Source organism: Schistocerca americana, chromosome 4 (assembly GCF_021461395.2).
Source record: "Schistocerca americana isolate TAMUIC-IGC-003095 chromosome 4, iqSchAmer2.1, whole genome shotgun sequence".
NCBI classification, from domain to species: domain Eukaryota; kingdom Metazoa; phylum Arthropoda; class Insecta; order Orthoptera; family Acrididae; genus Schistocerca; species Schistocerca americana.
This window is the reverse complement of record NC_060122.1, coordinates 112,462,388-112,482,650: the sequence shown is the minus strand read 5'-3', so window position 1 is coordinate 112,482,650 and position 20,263 is coordinate 112,462,388. Positions and strand designations below refer to the sequence as shown.

The window sequence follows — 20,263 nt, the reverse complement described above, 5'->3', positions numbered from 1 at the left end:
TGTTCGAGACTGGTTTTGAGTACATTCTGGACAGTTCGAGCCGATGATTTGGTCACCCAGATCGCCCAGCTTGAAACCCATCGAACATTTATGGGACATAATCGCGAGGTCAGTTTATGCACAAAATTCTGCACCGGCAACACGTTCGTAATTATGGACAGCTATAAAGGCAGCATGGCTAAATATTTTTGCTAAGGACATCCAACGACTTTATGAGTCCGCGTAATGTCGAGTTTCTGCACTATGCCGGGCAAAATGGAGGTCCTACACCGTATTAGGAGTATCCCACGACCTTTGTCACCTCAATGTGTAACTGTTATTTACATGTCAAAAGAAATATAGGTTCATAAAGTGTGTGGGCGATGTTTGATGCCATAATATATAGAGGACTCTCTGCGTACGCTCGTATATGTTTAAGGCGTACGGGTCTGGCTAGATTACTCACCAGCATTACCTTTCCCTAGTCTCTGTGAAGCACCCCCACACCACACTCATCTGAACGATTCTTACCTCTATGTCCTGGTCACTTGGTGGTTCCCTGCGAAAGAGAAGAAAAGAAATGTTAGTATGAATTCAATGTTTTCCCTAATTACCTGTAAACAGAGCAAATTAAAAATTATAACACTTTTCTGCTTGGAGAGAGTTCTATGCTGAAGAGAATGGGTGAATCATTCGTCTCAAACTACTAGAAGATAATGTGTCAATTATGCTTTTTAGGAATCTATAAACCTTACTAAAAGTCTACTCTCCTTCCATTTCGAAAAGGAAGATACTTGTCTCACAGGGTGGTTATTCACTATGTAGGACACAAGGCTCCAGGTATGCGTTCGTCTAACCAGAAGTAAAATCACGTTTAATGCGCAACCACAAGCTTTTCAAGTTTCTCTCAGAATTGCACCTTTTCAGATCCGTCACAACCCCGTTTTGCCTCATTCGTCAGGTAAATGAACCAGACTTGAAACTGCACATCGTGTTTAAGTGCAGAAAATTTTACGCTATCATAAAAAGAATGAAGGAGAATATCGACATAGATTCAAATTAGTAATATCGTACTTCGCCTATACAGTGTGTTTGATAATTAATGGCGAAAACGCACAGAGGTGAAAGTGTATAACACTAGAAGCAAAAATGTCTGAGAAAACAAGGGCTGTAAAACGCATACCTAAACAGCTATGAGCATTTCTTCATCATCGATACTGTAAAACAAATTTCTTTCTACTGCAAGCTCTTTCCTTTCCGTATTTTGGGAGCAGGTAGTATGTGCCAAAGGAAGAAAAATGTCCATTAAACGTGGGCTCTCATGTGCATACCTTCACAGCTGTGAGCACTTGTTCAGTAAAAGAGACATGTTTCTCAGTAGCGAAGATGAACAAGCGAGCACAGCTCCTAACGTGTGCGTTTCAGAGCCCCTGTTTACTAAGGGTTTATCCTTCTACTATCGTCTAGTTTGAACCATATGCGTTTATGCCGTTAATATACCCTGCGTAAAGAAAGCCGTCGTTGGATACTGTGGATAAATACTAGCTACAAACCAAACAGGAAGCAAGCGATTGGGCTCATTACTTAAATACGGGACATACACTCACGAAGAGCGAGATTCGTATCTCAGTCTTCGTATCGAGCACCGCGATGGTTCCTGGGGCAACAACCCTTTGTTTGTCCCGTTCTTCTCCCACCATCTTTGGGGTCGATCTAAAGTGACCTAGATCTAACAACACGTCAATGACTTTCCTTCAAAAATAACTAAATGAAATGACCCACAAAACTCATGTCACGGACCAGACTTGACGCAGACTTGGAAGACACTGATTGTGTGAAATCCCACCAGTATTCTATGTATGTGACATTCCGAAAGCGACGGATCGAGGTACACGGCGGAATGTTACTGCATGTGCCATTTCTCTGGTGCGTTGCGTATCCGGCACTATCGATAGCGGCTTGTATTTCTGTTTTCGTCTGGTTCGGCCTGCGCAGGCGCTGAGGCGGCTGCTGCCCTCTGGAGCGTTTTTCGCGGGGGGCCGCGCGCGCTCGGCTCGGCAGTTGGATTCGCACCGAGCTGGTGGCACTTTGCCTTCCGCCCCGGCAAGGAGGTGTGGTCTCGTTGTTGGCGGGCCTCGTTGATTTGGCCGTTGGGCGGTGTGGCGTGTTGGTGACGTGCTGTAGTGGACAGCTGATGGATCCCCGCACGCGATCGCTCGAGGGTCTCCGCCTCCGAAAAGGGTGCCACGATATCGCTTGAGTTTCCGCACCCAGGAGTTGTAAGGACTGCAGGGCAGGCTTTCTGTGTGTTTGCTCCGTCCGGTCTGCGTGGCGGGGTTCGTTTCACCTTACTTCAGCCGTTGTTTATATTTTCTGCGTGATTCCGTTTTGGCCGGAGTCTAGGTGTCGAGTTTTCTGCTGGTGTGTTCCCGGTCGTCGCACCCGTTTTCCCGCCCGAGGGGCAGCCGTATCTGTCGGTGGGAGTTATTTAGCAGTGTATGTTTTGCGTGGACAGGGTGTGCCCACGTGCCCTGATTATGAGTTGAAGTTACTGTGGTCAGGCTGGCTCGGTTGCTGGAGTGTGTGTTATTGGTTTTCTGGCTTGCTGGGGACTGCGTGCGCGCCTGTTCCGTTTTGTGATGTGGCAGCACTCTGATATTTTTATGTGTGCTTGTTAAGTTGCTAGCAATTGCTTTTAGCTTTGTGCTTACTTATTTTTATTTAAATTTCTGGGCATTGTCATTTGCCTGTTCTTTTACCTTTATTTATTTGTAGTGTCAATTAAGCCTAAGACGATGTCCAAGGTGCTAGTAATTGATTTTTGCCTCGCGTGTACTTAATCCTATTTAAATTCTTGGGCATTGCCATTTGCTTGTTCTTTTACTCTTATTTATTTGTTGTGCCAGTTAGCCCTAAGATGATGTCAGACCTTGGTATCTGTCAACCTTATTTTGGCTACTAGCGCTCAGGTGCAATATTGCCGGGCCTATCCCGGATTTTTTCATTAATTGAGATCCTTTTATACTGTACTTTTAGACGTAGGTTTGGCAAGTGCACTTGCGAATGGTATTTATTATGTTCTCCCCCCCCCCTCTCTCTCTTCCTCCTTCGTGTAAACTGATTTTGGTAAGATTGCTGGGTGGCCTGTGTTCTTTTATTACCTATGTAAGTTTGCCCGCTGCCACAGTCGTAACATGTTTTGACTGGCAAGGGGCCCATGTTGCCTATAGTTTGAATGTGGTCTGCGCTGTTGAAATCAGCAGACTTTATTATTTGAGCTAGTCATGTACGTGTTGTTGTGTTACGGGTTTTAGGGCATTTTTAATTGAGATACTTTTTGGAAATTTTATCACTCTTTTAAAGAAGGTATAGGAAGGAGTAACTTCGACCGAAAATTTAATGGTAAATTATACATTTGTGTTTCACATTTTAAAATTTAACTGTATTAGGTGAAAGTATGTAGTTTAATGCGCAATGATTATTTGTTAATGTATCAAATCGTAAACAACTTGTTTGGCAGTGATTCAAACGACACAAATAAGTTTCTCTGTTCACCTGTGGCATATAACATTTTTATTACCTCATATTGTAAGCAGCTTGATTTGTTTGTGTCACTGTAATTTGTACGCCACAGTGTAATTTATTACAATTAATTGTTTTGCGGAAATAAACCTTAAATCGTATGTCCCCTTTTCATTAACCGAATCTCATCCAAATCGTCCGCTCACTGCACTTTCAAATCACTTTTCATACATTACTTCCGGCTGTATTTTATAGAGAAAATTTGCTCATTCGGAACATGAGGGCCCGTCTGCAACTGAACTTAGGGTAGATTGTCAAGCATCATTATTGTTATGTTATAATGAGTCATTCACAGAAAGAAAGATGAACGGAGGAACAGGCGCGCAACTGCTGAGCAGCTGACGACCCAGCCAACGACGCAGCCATGCTGACTGCCGTTCATCGGCGACAAAGGCTGGAATTTGCAAGCGAATACCGCAACAGGACGTCCACCGACGGCGAAACTTGGCATTTTCAGGTTATTCGCGTTTTACGCCCCGTCGGAAGCAAATAACCTGCAACAATCGTTGGTAGGTTCTAGGCTGGAGGAGGGTTGGGTTGGGTTGTTTGGGAGGAGAGACCAAACTGCGAGGTCATCGGTCTCATTGGATTAGGAAAGGACGGGGAAGGAAGTTGGCCGTGCCCTTTCAAAGGAACCATCCCAGCATTTGCCTGGAGCCATTTAGGGAAATCACGGAAAACCTAAATCAGGATGGCCTGACGCGGGATCGAACCGTCGTCCTCCCAAATGCGAGTCCAGTGTGCTAAGCACTGCGCCACCTCGCTCGTGCTGGAGGAGGGATCGTTATGATCTGGAGAACGTTTCCGTGGCATTCTGTGGATGATCTCGTCATTCTGCAAGGCACACTAGATCAACACATTTATTTTTCTTCGCGGCCGTGTCCACACCAACACGCAGTTTGTTTTCTTCCTTGGCACGACGGTATCTACCACCAGGACAGTGTAGCGTGCCACAGAGCTCGCAGCCTATCTGCGTGGTTCGAGGAACACCAGGATGAGTTTACTGTACTCCTCTGGCCACTAAACTCCCCAGATGTGAACCCAATCCAGAAACTGAGAGACCACCTTGACTGGGCTCTTCGCTTCATGGATACTCAGCCGAGAAACCTGGCGCGACTGCCCACGGCAATGGAGTTGGCATGGCTCCACAACCCTGTTGGTGCCTTCCAGAAGCCGACTGACTCTCTTCCTGTATACCTAGCAGCGGCCTGGGCTGCATGAATGGATATTCAGGCTTTTGACAAGTGGTCACATAAATGTAACAGGGCAGTGTATTAGAAAAATTACGCGTCTAGAGCTGAGCTGCCACCAATTAGGTGCCTATATTAGTGGCGTCAGAACTAAAAGTAGGTTACCTCCTCTGAATCTCCCCCCCCCCCTTTTCAGTCCCCAAATAGTGGGGCCGTAAAAGGGGAACAATTGCCCAGTAAAACAACGGCGGGGGACCCAGACCTCGGCCGGAGTCGTAATTTGGAAAGGCGGACGCTGGGGCCTCCACCTACGACGTCCTGGTTTCTTGGACTGGTGGTGGCATTATTCATTATTTCGATATTTCCAGTACTTAGTCTTTGCAGGTCTTAGAGAGTATCACGCAGAAACCGTACTATTTCTATCGGTGAGGATTCTGCTCCTGATCGTTCCTATGAGTCCGAGCGGTGGCACAATAACAGCAGAAAAATAAAAAATAAAATACATTAGTGTTTGTGAAAATTGTAATAGGAAGAAAGAAGCAAATTTTTACAATGAAAGTTATTCAATAGCTTAGGGATATGATACAAACACGAACGATTAAAATTACCGAACTGTGTGTGCATCCACTTTGACTGCGAGAATTCAGTACGATGTGTAGCCACCACGTGGTGCAACTATAGCCTCTAGATGTCGTGGCGTGTAATCAGAGAGAGCCTGGATATGCTGCGGATAACACATGCCACACGGTTTGCACGCAGATGTACAAAGCTTCGACAGTGGTTGCAGGACGACCAGAACGTACAACTTACCGACCGATCGTATCCCATACAAGATCGATGGGGACATGTCTGGCGAACGTGCAGACCACGGAAGCAGTGGTATTTGTCGTTCTTGGAAGAAGACTCGCATATTCTTAACATATGATCGAGCATTCCCCTGCTGAAATATGACATGCCAAGTTTCTTGCGGAAGAGGCACTCCCACGGACTCTAAAAGTTCCATCATGTAGCGGTTGTTGTTCAGACTGCCTTCATTATGTGGAAGCGAAGATCATACTTTATAGCCAATGGCGCCCCAACCCATCACATCTGCCGTCTGTCGGCTATGCCCCTCAACAATGCACTCTGTCCGATTGCGTTCACCACGATTGTAGGGCAAACTGAAGTGGGACCCGTCCAGAAACGCTACGTTTTGCCACTCAGCATGCCAGTGACAGCATTCATACGCCCACTGCAATTGAAGTATTGTTGGCTTTTGGTCAGTGGAAACAAACGAGATAGCGTGCGTATCACCTGTCCAACCCTCAGAAGATGGCGTCGAACTGTCGACGCAGACGTATTCACAACTGTCGCAGTGCTCCAATGCTGAGCAAACATTTTGGGCGGCGCTATGCTGCCTGTTATGGCAGGCGGACAAAATGGCGTCCATCTACCTGCTCCATTCACGCATCACTGGCGTAGTAGCGTGCCCTGTCGGAGTAATAATGTCACGGTACGACATACCCTTTCCCAGGCATCAAACATTCCGCCCCGTTTGAGCTCAACTCACACGCTGAAATTATGCCTTTTGACATTACGAGCTCAAAATGGGACGGAGGGGAGGAGGTTCCGATTTAATCATAACAGATCTGCCGCGGCGATCGACATGACTAGGTGTCAGTCAGTGAGTCAGTGTTGATACTCTGCCACGTATATAAAGCCGGTGTTATTGTGTTCAACACGGACTTGTATCAAAGCTTATTAAATGCCTAAGTTAAGTAGCATGTCGACAACGAACGTAAGAGCAAGAAATTAATCGTCTGTGGGCGTGTTATTGTGTTCAACACGGACTTGTATCAAAGCTTATTAAATGCCTAAGTTAAGTAGCATGTCGACAAATAACGTAAGAGCAAGAAATTAATCGTCTGTGGGCGGAAGCTGAGCTGAAGTTCGCCGACAAAAATTCTCTTACTAATTATATAAAACAAGAGACTGAAAAGCTACGTAATCACGCGGTCCGTACAAACAACGTTGTCTTTCATCTGCATAGTTCGTAAAGGTAACTGACATTTAATGTACATAATACACTTCTGGCCATTAAAATTGCTACACAACGAAGATGATGTGCTACACACGGGAAATTTAACCGACAGAAGAAGATGCTGTGATATGCAAATGATTAGCTTTTGAGAGCATTCACACAACTTTGGTGCCGATGGTGACACCTGCAACGTGCTGACATGAGGAAAGTTTCCAACCGATTTCTCATACACAAACAGAAGCTGACCGGCGTTGCCTGGTGAAACGTTGTTTCGATGCCTCGTGTAAGGAGGAGAAATGCATACCATCACGTTTCCTACTTTGATAAAGGTCGGATTGTAGCCTATCACGATTGCGGTTTATCGTGTCTCGACATTGCTGCTCGCGTTGGTCGAGATCCAATGACTGTTAGCAGAATATGGAATCGGTGGGTTCAGGAGAGTAATACGGAACGCCGTGCTGGATTCCAACGGCCTCATATCACTAGCATTCGAGATGACAGGCATCTTATCCGCATGGCTGTAACGGATTGTGCAGCTACATCTCAATACCTGAGTCGACAGATGGGGGCGTTTGCAAGACAACAACCATCTGCAACAGTTAGACGACGTTTGCAGCAGCATGGACTATCAGCTCGGAGACCATGGCTGCGGTTACCCTTGACGCTGCATCACAGACAGGAGCTCCTGCTATGGTGTACTCAACGACGAACCTGGATGCACGAAAGGCAAAACGTCATTGTTTCGGATGAATCCAGGTTCTGCTTACAGCATCATGATGGCCGCATCCGTGTTTGCCAACATCGCGGTTAACGCACATTGGAAGCGTGTATTCGTCATCGCCATACTGGAGTATCACCCAGGGTAATGGTATGGGGTGCCATTGATTACACGTCTCGGTCACCTCTTGTTCGCATTGACGGCACTTTGAACAGTGGACGTTGCATTTCAGATGTGTTATGACCCGTGGCTCTACCCATCATTCGATCCCTGCGAAACCGTACATTTCAGCAGGATAATGCACGAACGCATGTTGCAGGTCCTGTACGGGCCTTTCTGGATACAGAAAATGTTCGACTGCTGCCCTGGCCAGCACATTCTCCAGTTCTCACACCAACTGAAAACGTCTGGTCAATGGTGGCCGAGCAACTGGCTCGTCAAAATACGCCAGTTACTACTCTTGATGAACTGTGGTATCGTGCTGAAGCTGCATGGGCAGCTGTACCTGTACACGCCATCCAAGCTCTGTTTGACTCAATGCCCAGGCGTATCAAGGCCGTTATCACGGCCAGAGGTGCTTGTTCTGGGTACTGATTTCTCAGGATTTATGCGCCCAAATTTCGTCAAAATGTAATCACATGTCAGTTCTAGTATAATATATTTGTCGAATGAATACCCGTTTATCATCTGCATTTCTTCTTGGTGTAGCAATTTTAATGGCCAGTAGTGTATATTAATAAAAGGTCAATCTTTTTAGGGATCAATCAAAACGGTTGTTACTATTTTCGTGAAACCTTCTTGTCCGTCTGTCTCCTGTCGTCTTTCCGTCTGAATTCTACTCAAGGTAGGCATGTTTATAATAATACGTTTTTAATCATGTGTTCAAAAGATTGTTTCTTACATTTTCCAAGTACAACGTGGTTATATTAGCATTTTAATCAATATTTAAGACAAATAAAAATATTTCAATTTTACGTGTTTTTATCCGACTACAGGGTAAACCTCACGTGATGGGGACGGGGGATGTCCCATTACTTCTGAGCTAATCCCACCAAGGCAGAGGAGTGGTCCAAACTTAAAAAAGGGTCCCCCTTGCGCGCTTATACTTCGTTTGATCGACTGAACATGACGTAATACCAATCCGCCACGCCATATGTTTGCAATATTAATCACTTATTATGGTTCCACTGTTTTACACATGCACCAATTTTGAAGTCATTCAAAAAATCGTTTCAGGCGGTTGCAGTTTTCACAGTAATGCGAGAATCTGTCGACTGCGCAACAGTCGGTCACTGTCGCAATCTTAGGGAAGCGGCAGACCTTGCAAATGTTAGGTGTGGCTGATAGTCGTGAAAAACGACTGCCTGCAGTATCCCGCAGGGCACAGCGGCTGCTCGCGGTACAGTGGTGTCGTTTGGATTGCCTAGGCGTCAGGCGTTAAGTGGCGAGACGACAAGTGGCCGAAGCAGTACAGTACTCCTGGTCTGGCCTACAGAGGACCTCTGCCGACCTACTTTGCACCGCCGGCCATATGACACAGGAATTCATTCGTTAAAAGAAAGGACTGTCATTACGAGGTTCTAAACTATTTCTTACCCTCCCACCTGATCAAATGCAACATGATAATCATCGCACAATATAGAGAACTTCGGAGAATTAGCTTAACTGTACAGCTTCAGTTGTAATACTAATACAACACGTCGTTCAATTGTTGAAATAAATGCTCGATTTCAGTTACATACGAGAAAAACTGTAATTAGCAGCTGCATTTCCCACACAGCGTAATGACGGAAATTTTTCCTTCTGCCTTCCGTCGCGTGACATATATGTTGGACAGCTCGCGCGGTCTGTATGTGTCCGTAGTCTAAAGACACAGTCTCTTCATGTGTAGAGGAACGAACCACGCCAGTCAGTCGTACACTCTCTCTCAGATCACCACGTCTAGTCCCAAGTGATGTCGTTTGTTCTGTCGCATCGTTCGTGTGTGGCACCGAGCAGAATATGTTGAGCTACAGTAATAGTCACAGCTGCCTAACAGCGTGTAATGTCTGCCACTAACGGTGACATTGAATATGATAGGAGCAGTATTTTACTCTTATTCTCATTTTCAGAGTATTCACCCATTTCGTGGTCATTTGAAGACCACGGTAACCATTCTTCCTCGCAAAGACCAACAATTTTCAAACGACTACCAGCAGAAGCAGACCAAGAGTTAGGAAAAATTGCCAAAGGAATAATACTTCCTGTCTCCGTCACCACCATGCCATCTCTGGAAAAATCAAAACCATCACACGATACTATTAGCGTACATGCGAGCTCTCCCGTCTATGGTTCCTTACTGCCATAAAACAATAAACGGCATAGTTTTCTTCCAGCTGGTGCAAAATATACGACGGTTAGTGGGAAGACAAACGTTGATCCGTCCATCAGAAAAGAAGAAACAGTCGTGGCAGCATTTTACATATTTCATACGATTTTTAATTATCCACTAATAATTGCTTGTGGACGGTATTATTCCCATGAATTTTCTAATATCCAACTGCTTTTAATACGTTAGTGTGATAGTTATTTTCATACGTTTTTCCGTTCCTGTAGACTTGTAGACGACAAGGGATCACTTGATAGGTACGAGGATTAACCTGTGCCAAAGACTGCGATGAAACAACTGTGATGAATTTCAGTTCCTCATTGGTACACACACTTGCAACGAACCGACGTATATCAATCATTGACTCGTGAAGCGTAAAGGTTTTTACTGTGTTTCCGTCCTTCTCCTTATTATTGATGGTAACCATTTATTTGGAGTAACATACTGTACATGATTATATCCACTCGTAAACAATAATTATTGCACACATCACCTCTAGCGACTAATCTTGAACAAATTTCAAATGATTGACTTCACATGGCTGGAATCCACAGATATGTTTTTAAATTTTTTTAGAGGAGATCGTGAGCGCCTTTCGCTGTAAAACTATTTATTCATAAATTCACTATTGTTTCCATTATCAAGTGGCGTACTGAGAAAATTGTGCATCAGCACATGTGTATGTGTACTTTTTTTGATGACATTATATTTTCCATCTTCTATAATATTTGTTACAATTTCCATGTTATCACTTTCGACCTTAGGTCACTTTCAAGTGGATAAAGAAGCTCAAAACAGAGCAGTTGTCAACACTGATAAAGTAATAAAGGGGATGTGGGTCTCTATGGCTGATATCTGCATTCGTCACAAAGGCTTAAATCCTCTTTATTCATTTTATTAATGTGGGCAACTGCTCGGTTTTCAGCACTTTCAAGCACCTGAAAATGACGTAGGGTCACGTTGGCTATCGTAGAAATCGTAATAAATTGTATACTCCATTGTGAGTATGATGTAATTCAAAAATATGCGAGGTTAAGATCACAAAATAAATACAACTATGTAAGCATATGTATCATCATCGTGTTAATATGTTGGTTATTTATTGTTAGCGGATATCAGCGTCTTTTACAACTGAATAAAATATAAAAGATAATGCCAACAGTAACATTTAATAACATGGAAAAGATGATAACAACGGTAACAGTAAGTACGCGACATATGGGCATCATACGATCTACAAGATGTCCCAAAATACCGTATACACTCTTTGAAACAGAATATCGCTTTACCTACAGCAGATGGAACTCAAAAGTTTTTCATGTTGCATACATTAACATGTAATTTAAGGTAATATAAGCTGAAAATTATCACCTGTCACCGCGGTGCGACAGAGGGACATACCAATTGTATTTTTTCTAATCAAATAGCTTCGCAGACTTATTCACTTTGTTCTCTGAGATCATTCAGCGTTTGTGATTTTGTGGCTCTTGACACCACACTAAAGAAAGATGTCTATGTGAGTTACATCCGTTATTTGAGCTAGATACTCCAGAGCACTTCCTCTTCGTCCTGTCCAAGAGAATGTGCAATTGAGATCAATTTGAAAGTGAGTTAGCACACTATACTGCTGAAAGTAATAATTTTCATTATCAACACTGTCATTACGATCTGGAGTACGAGGTAAAATACTCGTAGGTAAGAATTGTCTGTAACAGCCTGTTCGTAGAAGAACGGCCGGCTAACCGTCTAAACGACAGAATTCATTAAACTGAAGGTGCTGGTAGGTTATAGGTGTTGTATGAGCTGCTGTGGGAGTCAGCACCGACACAAACAGGGAAGGAAAGAAGCTGGGATGGCCAGTAGCAGGAATGTAAAATCGTCTGCACAGATCACTTGAAGATTAATTGAACTCTTTCTTTAAATTTTGTCAGAGAGAGTAAAGGACACGGAACAGCAGTTGAACGGAACCTACAGCGTGTTGAAAGGAGAGTATAATATAAACACCAGCAAAAACAAAACAGGGACAATAGAATGTAGTCGAATTAAATCAAGTGATGCTGAGGGAATTAGATTAGGAAACGAGACACTTGAAGTAGTAAATGAGTTTCGCTATTTAGGCATCAAACTGACTGATGATGGTTGAAGTAGAGAGGATATAAAATGTCGACCGCTACGGTCGCAGGTTCGAATCCTGCTTCGGGCATGGATGTGTGTGATGTCCTTCGGTTAGTTAGTTTTAAGTAGTTCTAAGTTCTAGGCGACTGATGACCTCAGAAATTAAGTCCCATAGTGCTCAGAGCCATTTGATATAAAATGTACGAGGGTTATTCGGAAAGTAAGGAAGGACAGGTAGCGAAATGGAAACCACAGTGTGAAGATTTGCACATGTGTGTTGGGCAGTGCCTCTAGTATGTCCGTCGATCGCGTTACGTCGTTCTTTTTAGTTCTGATCTCACAAGGAGCACATAAAGATACCTAGAACAATATCGTCTGCCGCGAAGTACGAGGGCCTGGTGAGAAATTTCGCCTGAAACTATGCAACCAACATTACATAACTGTCGTGCGTTTTCTTCTTCAAGACAATTCTCAGCCACATTCTGCACTGGCAATGAAGATGCTCCTGCATCGTTTTCAATTGGAAATGTTTGATTACCCACAATACAGCCCGTAATTGTCTCCCTATGAGTCTCATCTCTGCCCACCCGAACCGCTGGCTATGTAGACAACATTTTGGCACAGACAATGAGCTGTAGGCCAGCGTACAGAATTGGCGAAAGCACTGGCGGTTGCCTTCTATAACTAGGGTGTTGGAAAGTTGGTACAACGCTACGACAAACGTCTAAGTCGGATCGGCGACTATGGAGGTAAGTAGCTGGAAGTTGTGGCTAACTGTTGCAAATAAAACAGTTGTGATTTTCACTGTGGTTTCCACTTCGCGACCTATCGTTCCTTACTTTCCGAATAGCCCTCTTAGACCGTATATGGCAAGAAAAGCGTTTCTGAAGAAGCGAAGTTTGTTAATATCGGATATTGATTTATGTGCTAGGAAGCCTTTCTGAAGGTATATGTATGGAGGGTAGCCATGTACGAAGTGAATCGTGGACGACAAACAGTTTAGACAAGAAGAGAATAGAAGCTTTTGAAATGTGTTGCTACAGAGGAATGGTAAAGACTGGATGGGTAGATCACGTAACTAATTAGGATGAGAGTTTGACGTTAATATTTCTTTGGAAAGTTGATCACTGACTCTGTTGTGCTGTGGATACAAAAACTCTGAGTCTGAGTGGCAGCAGGCGAACAGTTGTTGAGCGTAGTCGGACACAACCTGCGGCGGAGAGAAGCCGCGCGACAGATGAGGTCGCAGCCTGCCGTGATCGTGCTCGTGGGCCGGAGGAGACTGTAGGGATTTCGTCAGATTTGTATATGCATACATTGAGAGGAATATTCGTGTTTTTGCAACGGGCAGACACGTGATTATTGATTACTAACACTGCGGAATAATTAAAGTTGTTACTCATTAAACTGTCGAGGAAAAGGAAGGTCCGAGTAAAGTTTGTTGGTGTTTAAATTGTCAGTTTTCATAATATAGTAAATTAAAAGTTTTTATTGGTTTCCTTCACTTTTTACACAGCTTAAGGCTTGTTGAGCAAACCCCTGCTGATCATTCAGTTTACATGTTTAAAAAAATTGCAATAGTTGTCTCAGTAGTTGTGACCATGCATTGGACTCTATATGGACCGCAGTATTGATTTTGTATTAGTTTAGCATGTTGCCGGAATGAGAATAATCACGCAGTTGCAGCGGAAAGGCGAGGTAAGTTGTTTGTTGCCATGCAGGAGCATTATTGTATTAATTGTTAGGGGATGTTAGAAAATAATTTTACAATCGCAGTCAGATGCGAGAGAATTGGATTTTTCATGATTTAGAGGAAGAGTGATAAATTTCTGTTTTTTCTTTTCTTATCTCAATCAGAATGCTAATATTGTCAGAGATGGAGCTTTACCCATTTACGTACGTCTTTCGCCAGAAAAATAATAGTTACAAATGTTGAAGAAAACAGGGCAACGGCCTTGCCGCAGTGGATACACCGGTTCCCGTGAGATGACCGAAGCTAAGCGCTGTCGGGCGTGATCGGCACTTGGATGGGTGACCATCCAGGCCGCCAAGCGCTGTTGTCATTTTTCGGGGTGCACTCAGCCTCGTGATGCGAATAGTAGCGGCTTCGGTCAAGAATACCACCATAACGACCGGGAGAGCGGTGTGCTGACCCCATGCCCCTCCTATCCGCATCCTCCTCGGAGGATGACACGGCGGTCGGATGGTCCCGATGGGCCACTTTTGGCCTGTAGACGGAGTGGTTGAAGAAAGTTTTCAAGGAGATACTGAATAGCATCAGGAAGACGAGAAACATGTGGCACACCTTGACTAAAAGAAGGGATCGGTTGGTAGGACACAGCATGAGACGCCATGGAATCACCATTTGAGGGAAGTGTGGGGGGTAAAAATGGTAGCGGGTGTCACGAGATGAGTACAGCGAGCAGATACAGAAGGATGTAAGTTGCAACAGGTGTCTGGAGATGAGGAGTCTTGCACAGGACACAATGTCGTGGAGAGCTGCATCAAACCACTCTTCGGACTGAAGTCTACAACAACAACAAGTTTCACACTGAAAGGCGGCCATAATGTTCTCAAAAATATTAAATGACTCTGTCTCAAGCTAAAAGCCATCTACCCTCTTTCCTTCTCTGTTTAATTTTTTTGATACAGATGAAAAACAGCTTAGGGCAGCTAATTAACAAATTCCCCTTTGGTCATAGCCGTGCTCGTTCATTGAAACTTTCTCACTGCCAACAGGCAGGGCCGAGCATGAAGGGACTCTCCAAATTCATACCGACTGCCTTGCTCTTGTTTGACGGCCTCGAGACGTATTCAGAAAACGGCACTGTAGGGGTGCAATACAGACAGTGCACTAGCGATACACAGAGAACGCTGTGGTTCTAGGCGCTTCAGTCCGGAACAGCGCTGCTGCTACGGTCGCAGATTCGAATACTGGCGCGTGCATGGATGTTTGTGATGTCCTTAGGTTAGTTAGGTTTAAGTAGTTCTAAGTCTAGGGGACTGATGACCTCAGATGTTAAGTCCCATAGAGCTCAGAGCCATTTGAACACAGAGCACTACTGGAACTGTACTAAATGCTTGTCTCTGGAAGTGCGGTCCTGGGCTCCGGTCAGTGAAACTGTGAAACAACGCGAACATTTGCCTCGCGGGAGGCGAGAAGAATGGCGGAACCCCGTGTGCGGAGACAGGCGCCGCCCGCACTATCGGGCGGAAGCTGCGGTCTGCCTGCGGCGGGAAGCGCTGTCACAGCGTGTGCTCGGCCGCCACGCCACGCAACCGACTGGCGGTCGCAAATAACGCGTGACGACCATCTGGCTCATCTCTGCGGTTCGATGGAATTGTCTAGCGCTATCCAGAAACGCCAGGCTGTATAGCGGAACTCTGCGTTAGTCAGTAGTTTTACAGAATTAAATTTAAACTGCATGACACTCGTTCGAGCCTGTTCTACTGGAATATTGGTCACGTATATTGTACAGTGTCAAAGACATTTTTTCCTTGCTCTAGACTGCAGATTTATGTCTTTATTACTCTCGATATTATGTTGATGCACAACTTTGTAGCGTTTTTCTTTTGCATGTTGGTATTCCGGTTGCTATGTGTTTATTTATCGATGGTCATTTTTGTTTACTGTTTACTGTTACTATTTGAGTTTAAATATTTTCATTTTGTCTTCTGGAGATAGTGTGTGGAACTGTGAACGGTAGAAAATCTACATCTACATCTACATCCATACTCCGCAAGCCACCTGACGGTGTGTGGTGGAGGGTACCTTGAGTACCTCTATCGGTTTTCCCTTCTATTCCAGTCTCGTATTGTTCGTGGAAAGAAAGATTGTCGGTATGCCTCTGTGTGGGCTCTAATCTCTCTGATTTTCTCCTCACGGTCTCTTCGCGAGATATACGTAGGAGGGAGCAATATACTGCTTGACTCCTAGGTGAAGGTGTGTTCTCGAAACTTCAACAAGAGCCCGTACCGAACTGCTGAGCGTCTCTCCTGCAGAGTCTTCCACTGGAGTTCATCTATCATCTCCGTAACACTTTCGCCATTACTAAATGATCCTGTAACGAAGCGCGCTGCTCTCCGTTGGACCTTCTCTATCTCTTCTATCAACCCTATCTGGTACGGATCCCACACTGGTGAGCAATATTCAAGCAGTGGGCGAACAAGTGTACTGTAACCTACTTCCTTTGTTTTGGGATTACATTTCCTTAGGATTCTTCCAATGAATCTCAGTCTGGCATCCGCTTTACCGACGATAAACTTTATATGATCATTCCATTTTAAATCACTCCTAATGCGTACTCCCAGATAATTTATGGAATTAACTGCTTCCAGTTGCTGACCTGCTATATTGTAGCTAAATGATAAAGGATCTTTCTTTCTATGTATTCGCAGCACATTACACTTGTCTACATTGAGATTCAATTGCCATTCCCTGCACCATGTGTCAATTCGTTGCAGATCCTCCTGCATTTCAGTACAATTTTCCATTGTTAAAACCTCTCGATATACTACAGCATCATCCGCAAAAAGCCTCAGTGAACTTCCGATGTTATCCACAAGGTCATTTATGCATATTGTGAATAGCAACGGTCCTACGACACTCCCCTCCGACACACCTGAAATCACTCTTACTTCGGAAGACTTCTCTCCATTTAGAATGACATGCTGCGTTCTGTTATCTAGCAACTCTTCAACCCAATCACACAATTGGTCTGATAGTCCATATGCTCTTACTTTGTTCATTAAACGACTGTGGGGAAGTGTATCAAACGCCTTGCGGCAGTCAAGAAACACGGCATCTACCTGGGAACCCGTGTCTGTGGCCCTCAAAAGTCTCGTGGGCGAATATCGCGAGCTGGGTTTCACACGATCGTCTTTTTCGAAACCCATGCTGATTCCTACAGAGTAGTGCCAAGTCGAGAAATTCGAACAGTTCCGACATATTCTTCTGTTTTAGTTCAATAGAGGGTGACAGCAATGGAGGCAGCCAGAAACATTTGCACCGTATGGGAAAAATGCTACTGGACAGAGCTCGGCAAAAAAATGGTTTTGTCTTTTTGAGGAGTTCCTCTCCACGTTCAGGAAGACCTTCTGCGTTTGATGAAGATCGTTTAAATGCAATAATCCCTAATGATCCACGTCAGTGTGCTCGAAAATTTTCAAATGTGATGAACTGTGATCATTCCACCATCGTGCGAAATTTGCATTCATTGGAGAAGGTTCAAAAATCAGTTGTGTAGATACCGCATGCTCTGAGCCGAAACCACAAAAATCAGCAGGCTTCCAAGAGCGCATCTCTGCTTGCTTGTCATCAATTGACTCGTGAACAACACTGTATCGTTAGTGGTGACGAGAAATGGTGTCTTTATGATAACATAAGGAAAAGAAAGGAATGGCTGAGCCGAAACAAAGCAGAAACTCCAAGTAGAAAGATCTGCGCGCATGCACAAAAGATAGTGTTACACATATGGCGGAAAACCGACGGTGTGGTGTACTGCAAATTGCTCCTCCGAGGTGTAACCATCGCTGCTGACATTTATTGACAACAACTGAGACGTCTTGCAGAAGCAGTACAAGAACAAAGAGCAGGAAGACTCTGTAATGTGATGTTACTTCACGGCACCGCCTGCCCTCATTCCACTGGACTGACAAAAAAACACTACGTAGGAGTTGTGTGGGGAAGACATTCCGCCCCTACCTTATTCACCTGATCTTGCATCCTCAGATTTTCGCCTTTTCCGTTCTCTATCGAACAACGTTCAAGGAACTTCCTTTACGGATGAAAATGCGCGCCGCACGTTTCGTCACAGGGTAATTTGGTAAGCGTGATAGCGTTACGGAGACGTTTAGCAAACTCAAGTGGCAGACTCTGCAAGAGAGGCGCTCTGCATCGCGGTGTAGCTTGCTCGCCAGGTTTCGAGAGGGTGCGTTTCTCGATGAGGTATCGAATAAATTGCTTCCTCCTACTTATACCTCCCGAGGAGATCACGAGTGTAAAATTCCGGCAGTCGTTCATCCCGCGAACCATACGCGACTGGAACAGGAAAGGAAGGTAATGACAGTGGCATGTAAAGTGCCCTCCGCCACACACCGTTGAGTGGCTTGCGGAGCATAAATGTAGATGTAGAACATGGCTCGACGAATTCTTCGTCACAAAATCATGTGATTTCTACAGTCGCAGAATCGAAAACTTATCCCATCATTGGTTGTAAATAGTGAGAGAGAACATATTATTAATGACTAAAGTTTCTGTTATGTGTATCTGTTGTGTTTATTAAATTTACGGAAAAATGCTACGAACTTATGCAGCAACATAATAATTTCATGCATGTTCATTCTTGTGCCATCTTGCTCTCGCGGTTTACGCTGATATACCACGGCGTGCATATTATTTTCTTCTATAACTTTAAAGTACCGTGACTTTTAATATTTTTTAAATTTTGTATTCAACTCGGACCACGACACTACAGGTACACCACGTAATTGTTGCAGCTTCAAAAGCGCAGACTTGTTTTGGCGCTGAACAACGTAATATAGAGCGACTTCATCATTCGCCACGTCCCAACATATGAGTCGGTGACTCAGTCTTAGATTACAAATACCAAGCTCCTCCGTTCAATCCATTAAGTTTCTTCCTGTCACTTATCTATTCTTTTCCACGTGCAATGATTTGTACACTGCGCATAATTATTAAAGGGTCACTTCTTTGAAACGCCGTAATTTTCTGACATCGCGACTCAGAACTGTGCTGTGACCTGCAACCTACCTCCGTAATGCTGCAAAAGCGTTGCGGCATCATCTTCGGACTCGGCGGCGTTTCAGATAGTAAGTGGTCGACACATGCGAAGAAAAGGCCAGTGCTTAGAAGTTCATGTGAGCTTTAAGGTGAGTCAGCGCTGCACATCGGCACCAAATTTTACCACAGTTCTGCCCGATGCCACTGTGGGCGTGTCACTTGATGACCAGGTCGACACCCCTCCCCCCCCCCCCCCCCGCCCCTCTTACGCACACATCACCCTTCTGTTGACACGGATGTCAGACGCGTCAGAACCGCGACGCTCACGATTGAAAGCACACGGTGATCTTACGAGTGACCGAGGGAAGCATTTCAGAGGCAACGTAGCTCAGAAGCGACACGAAAATGCCTCACGGAGTGGCGTAAAGGGCGACAAAGAAAGCCCTTCTACCTTTGGGACGATCATTTTCACAATTTGTCATTGATTGAGCACTAGTCAATAACTCCATCCAGTGTGTTCACCTTGAGGCGAGTCCGACTTACCTAGTTCACACAACGCGGCTACCACAGGACACTGTTGACCTTCACGTGACGTAATCTTACCTGAACAAACTGCAGAGACAGTAACGTGAGCAGCGGTCACTAGCACTCAGGAACGGACGCAAGCAGACTGCACGAGTCATCTGAAGCGACGAGATTAAGATCAGCGTCTCTGGACGTGATGGAGCTAAGTTTGTTCAGTGTCAACCAGGCGGAGACTTACTGCATCACTGCGCCAGTGCCACTACGAAGCATGCCATCAGTCTCACGGTGTGGGTCTGCGTGGCAATTCATGGCACTGAACGTCTGGCAGTGTTACAAGGCAACACTACCGCAAAAAGATACTAAGAAGAAGAGTAAGCGTTGAAATTGCTTCCCTCTATCCGCAATTTGTTTGAAGGTAACAACAATCAGTGCATCTTACAGCAAGACAGAGCACCACATCATACCGCGAAAATCGATAAGAAATGGCTCGATGATCATTCATATTAGGCTGCTGACTTGGCCTGGCAACAGTTCCGATCTCAATCCAATTGGGAACTGGTGGTCTAGACTTAAAATCATGGTTTCAATACGGAAGCTCCTACAGGTCATCTCAGTTCATGGTTCAGCATGATCAAACCAGAAGATCTCTGACATTTGGTGGACTCGATACCGTGCAGAGTAGGGGCAATGATTAACTCAGAATGATATCCCACAAAATACTAGAAATATTGCAATTATTTCTGCGCCAAGTAACTTGAAATTGTTGGGTTGTGAGTATTTTGACTGATTTTTTAAAGATTTTAGTTAAATTTTTATATTTTAATTTTCAAATAGTGAATATTGAGTCATGTTTTCTGAACATTTTCCGTGAATTATGTTGTATATTTCAACTAAAATAAACTCCTGAATGCAATATTCAATGAATTTCTACGAAGTGTTCATAACTAATGCCACTACTGTAGGTGATTCATATTTATATTGCGGACAGTAACGGCCCTTATAACTCTCCCTTGAGTACTCCAGA

General features: G+C 44.5%; 1 protein-coding gene across 2 annotated transcripts in view; it reads right to left on the bottom strand.

Annotated features, from left to right (window-relative positions):
• LOC124612906 (inositol 1,4,5-triphosphate receptor associated 2-like) overlaps positions 1-20,263 on the bottom strand; it is a 191,308-nt gene that overhangs the window by 132,506 nt on the left and 38,539 nt on the right. For both annotated transcript variants that reach the window (XM_047141380.1, XM_047141381.1), the window contains exon 2: positions 511-538. In XM_047141380.1, the coding sequence (XP_046997336.1) occupies positions 511-538 (28 nt within the window). The remainder of the gene's footprint in view (positions 1-510; positions 539-20,263) is intronic.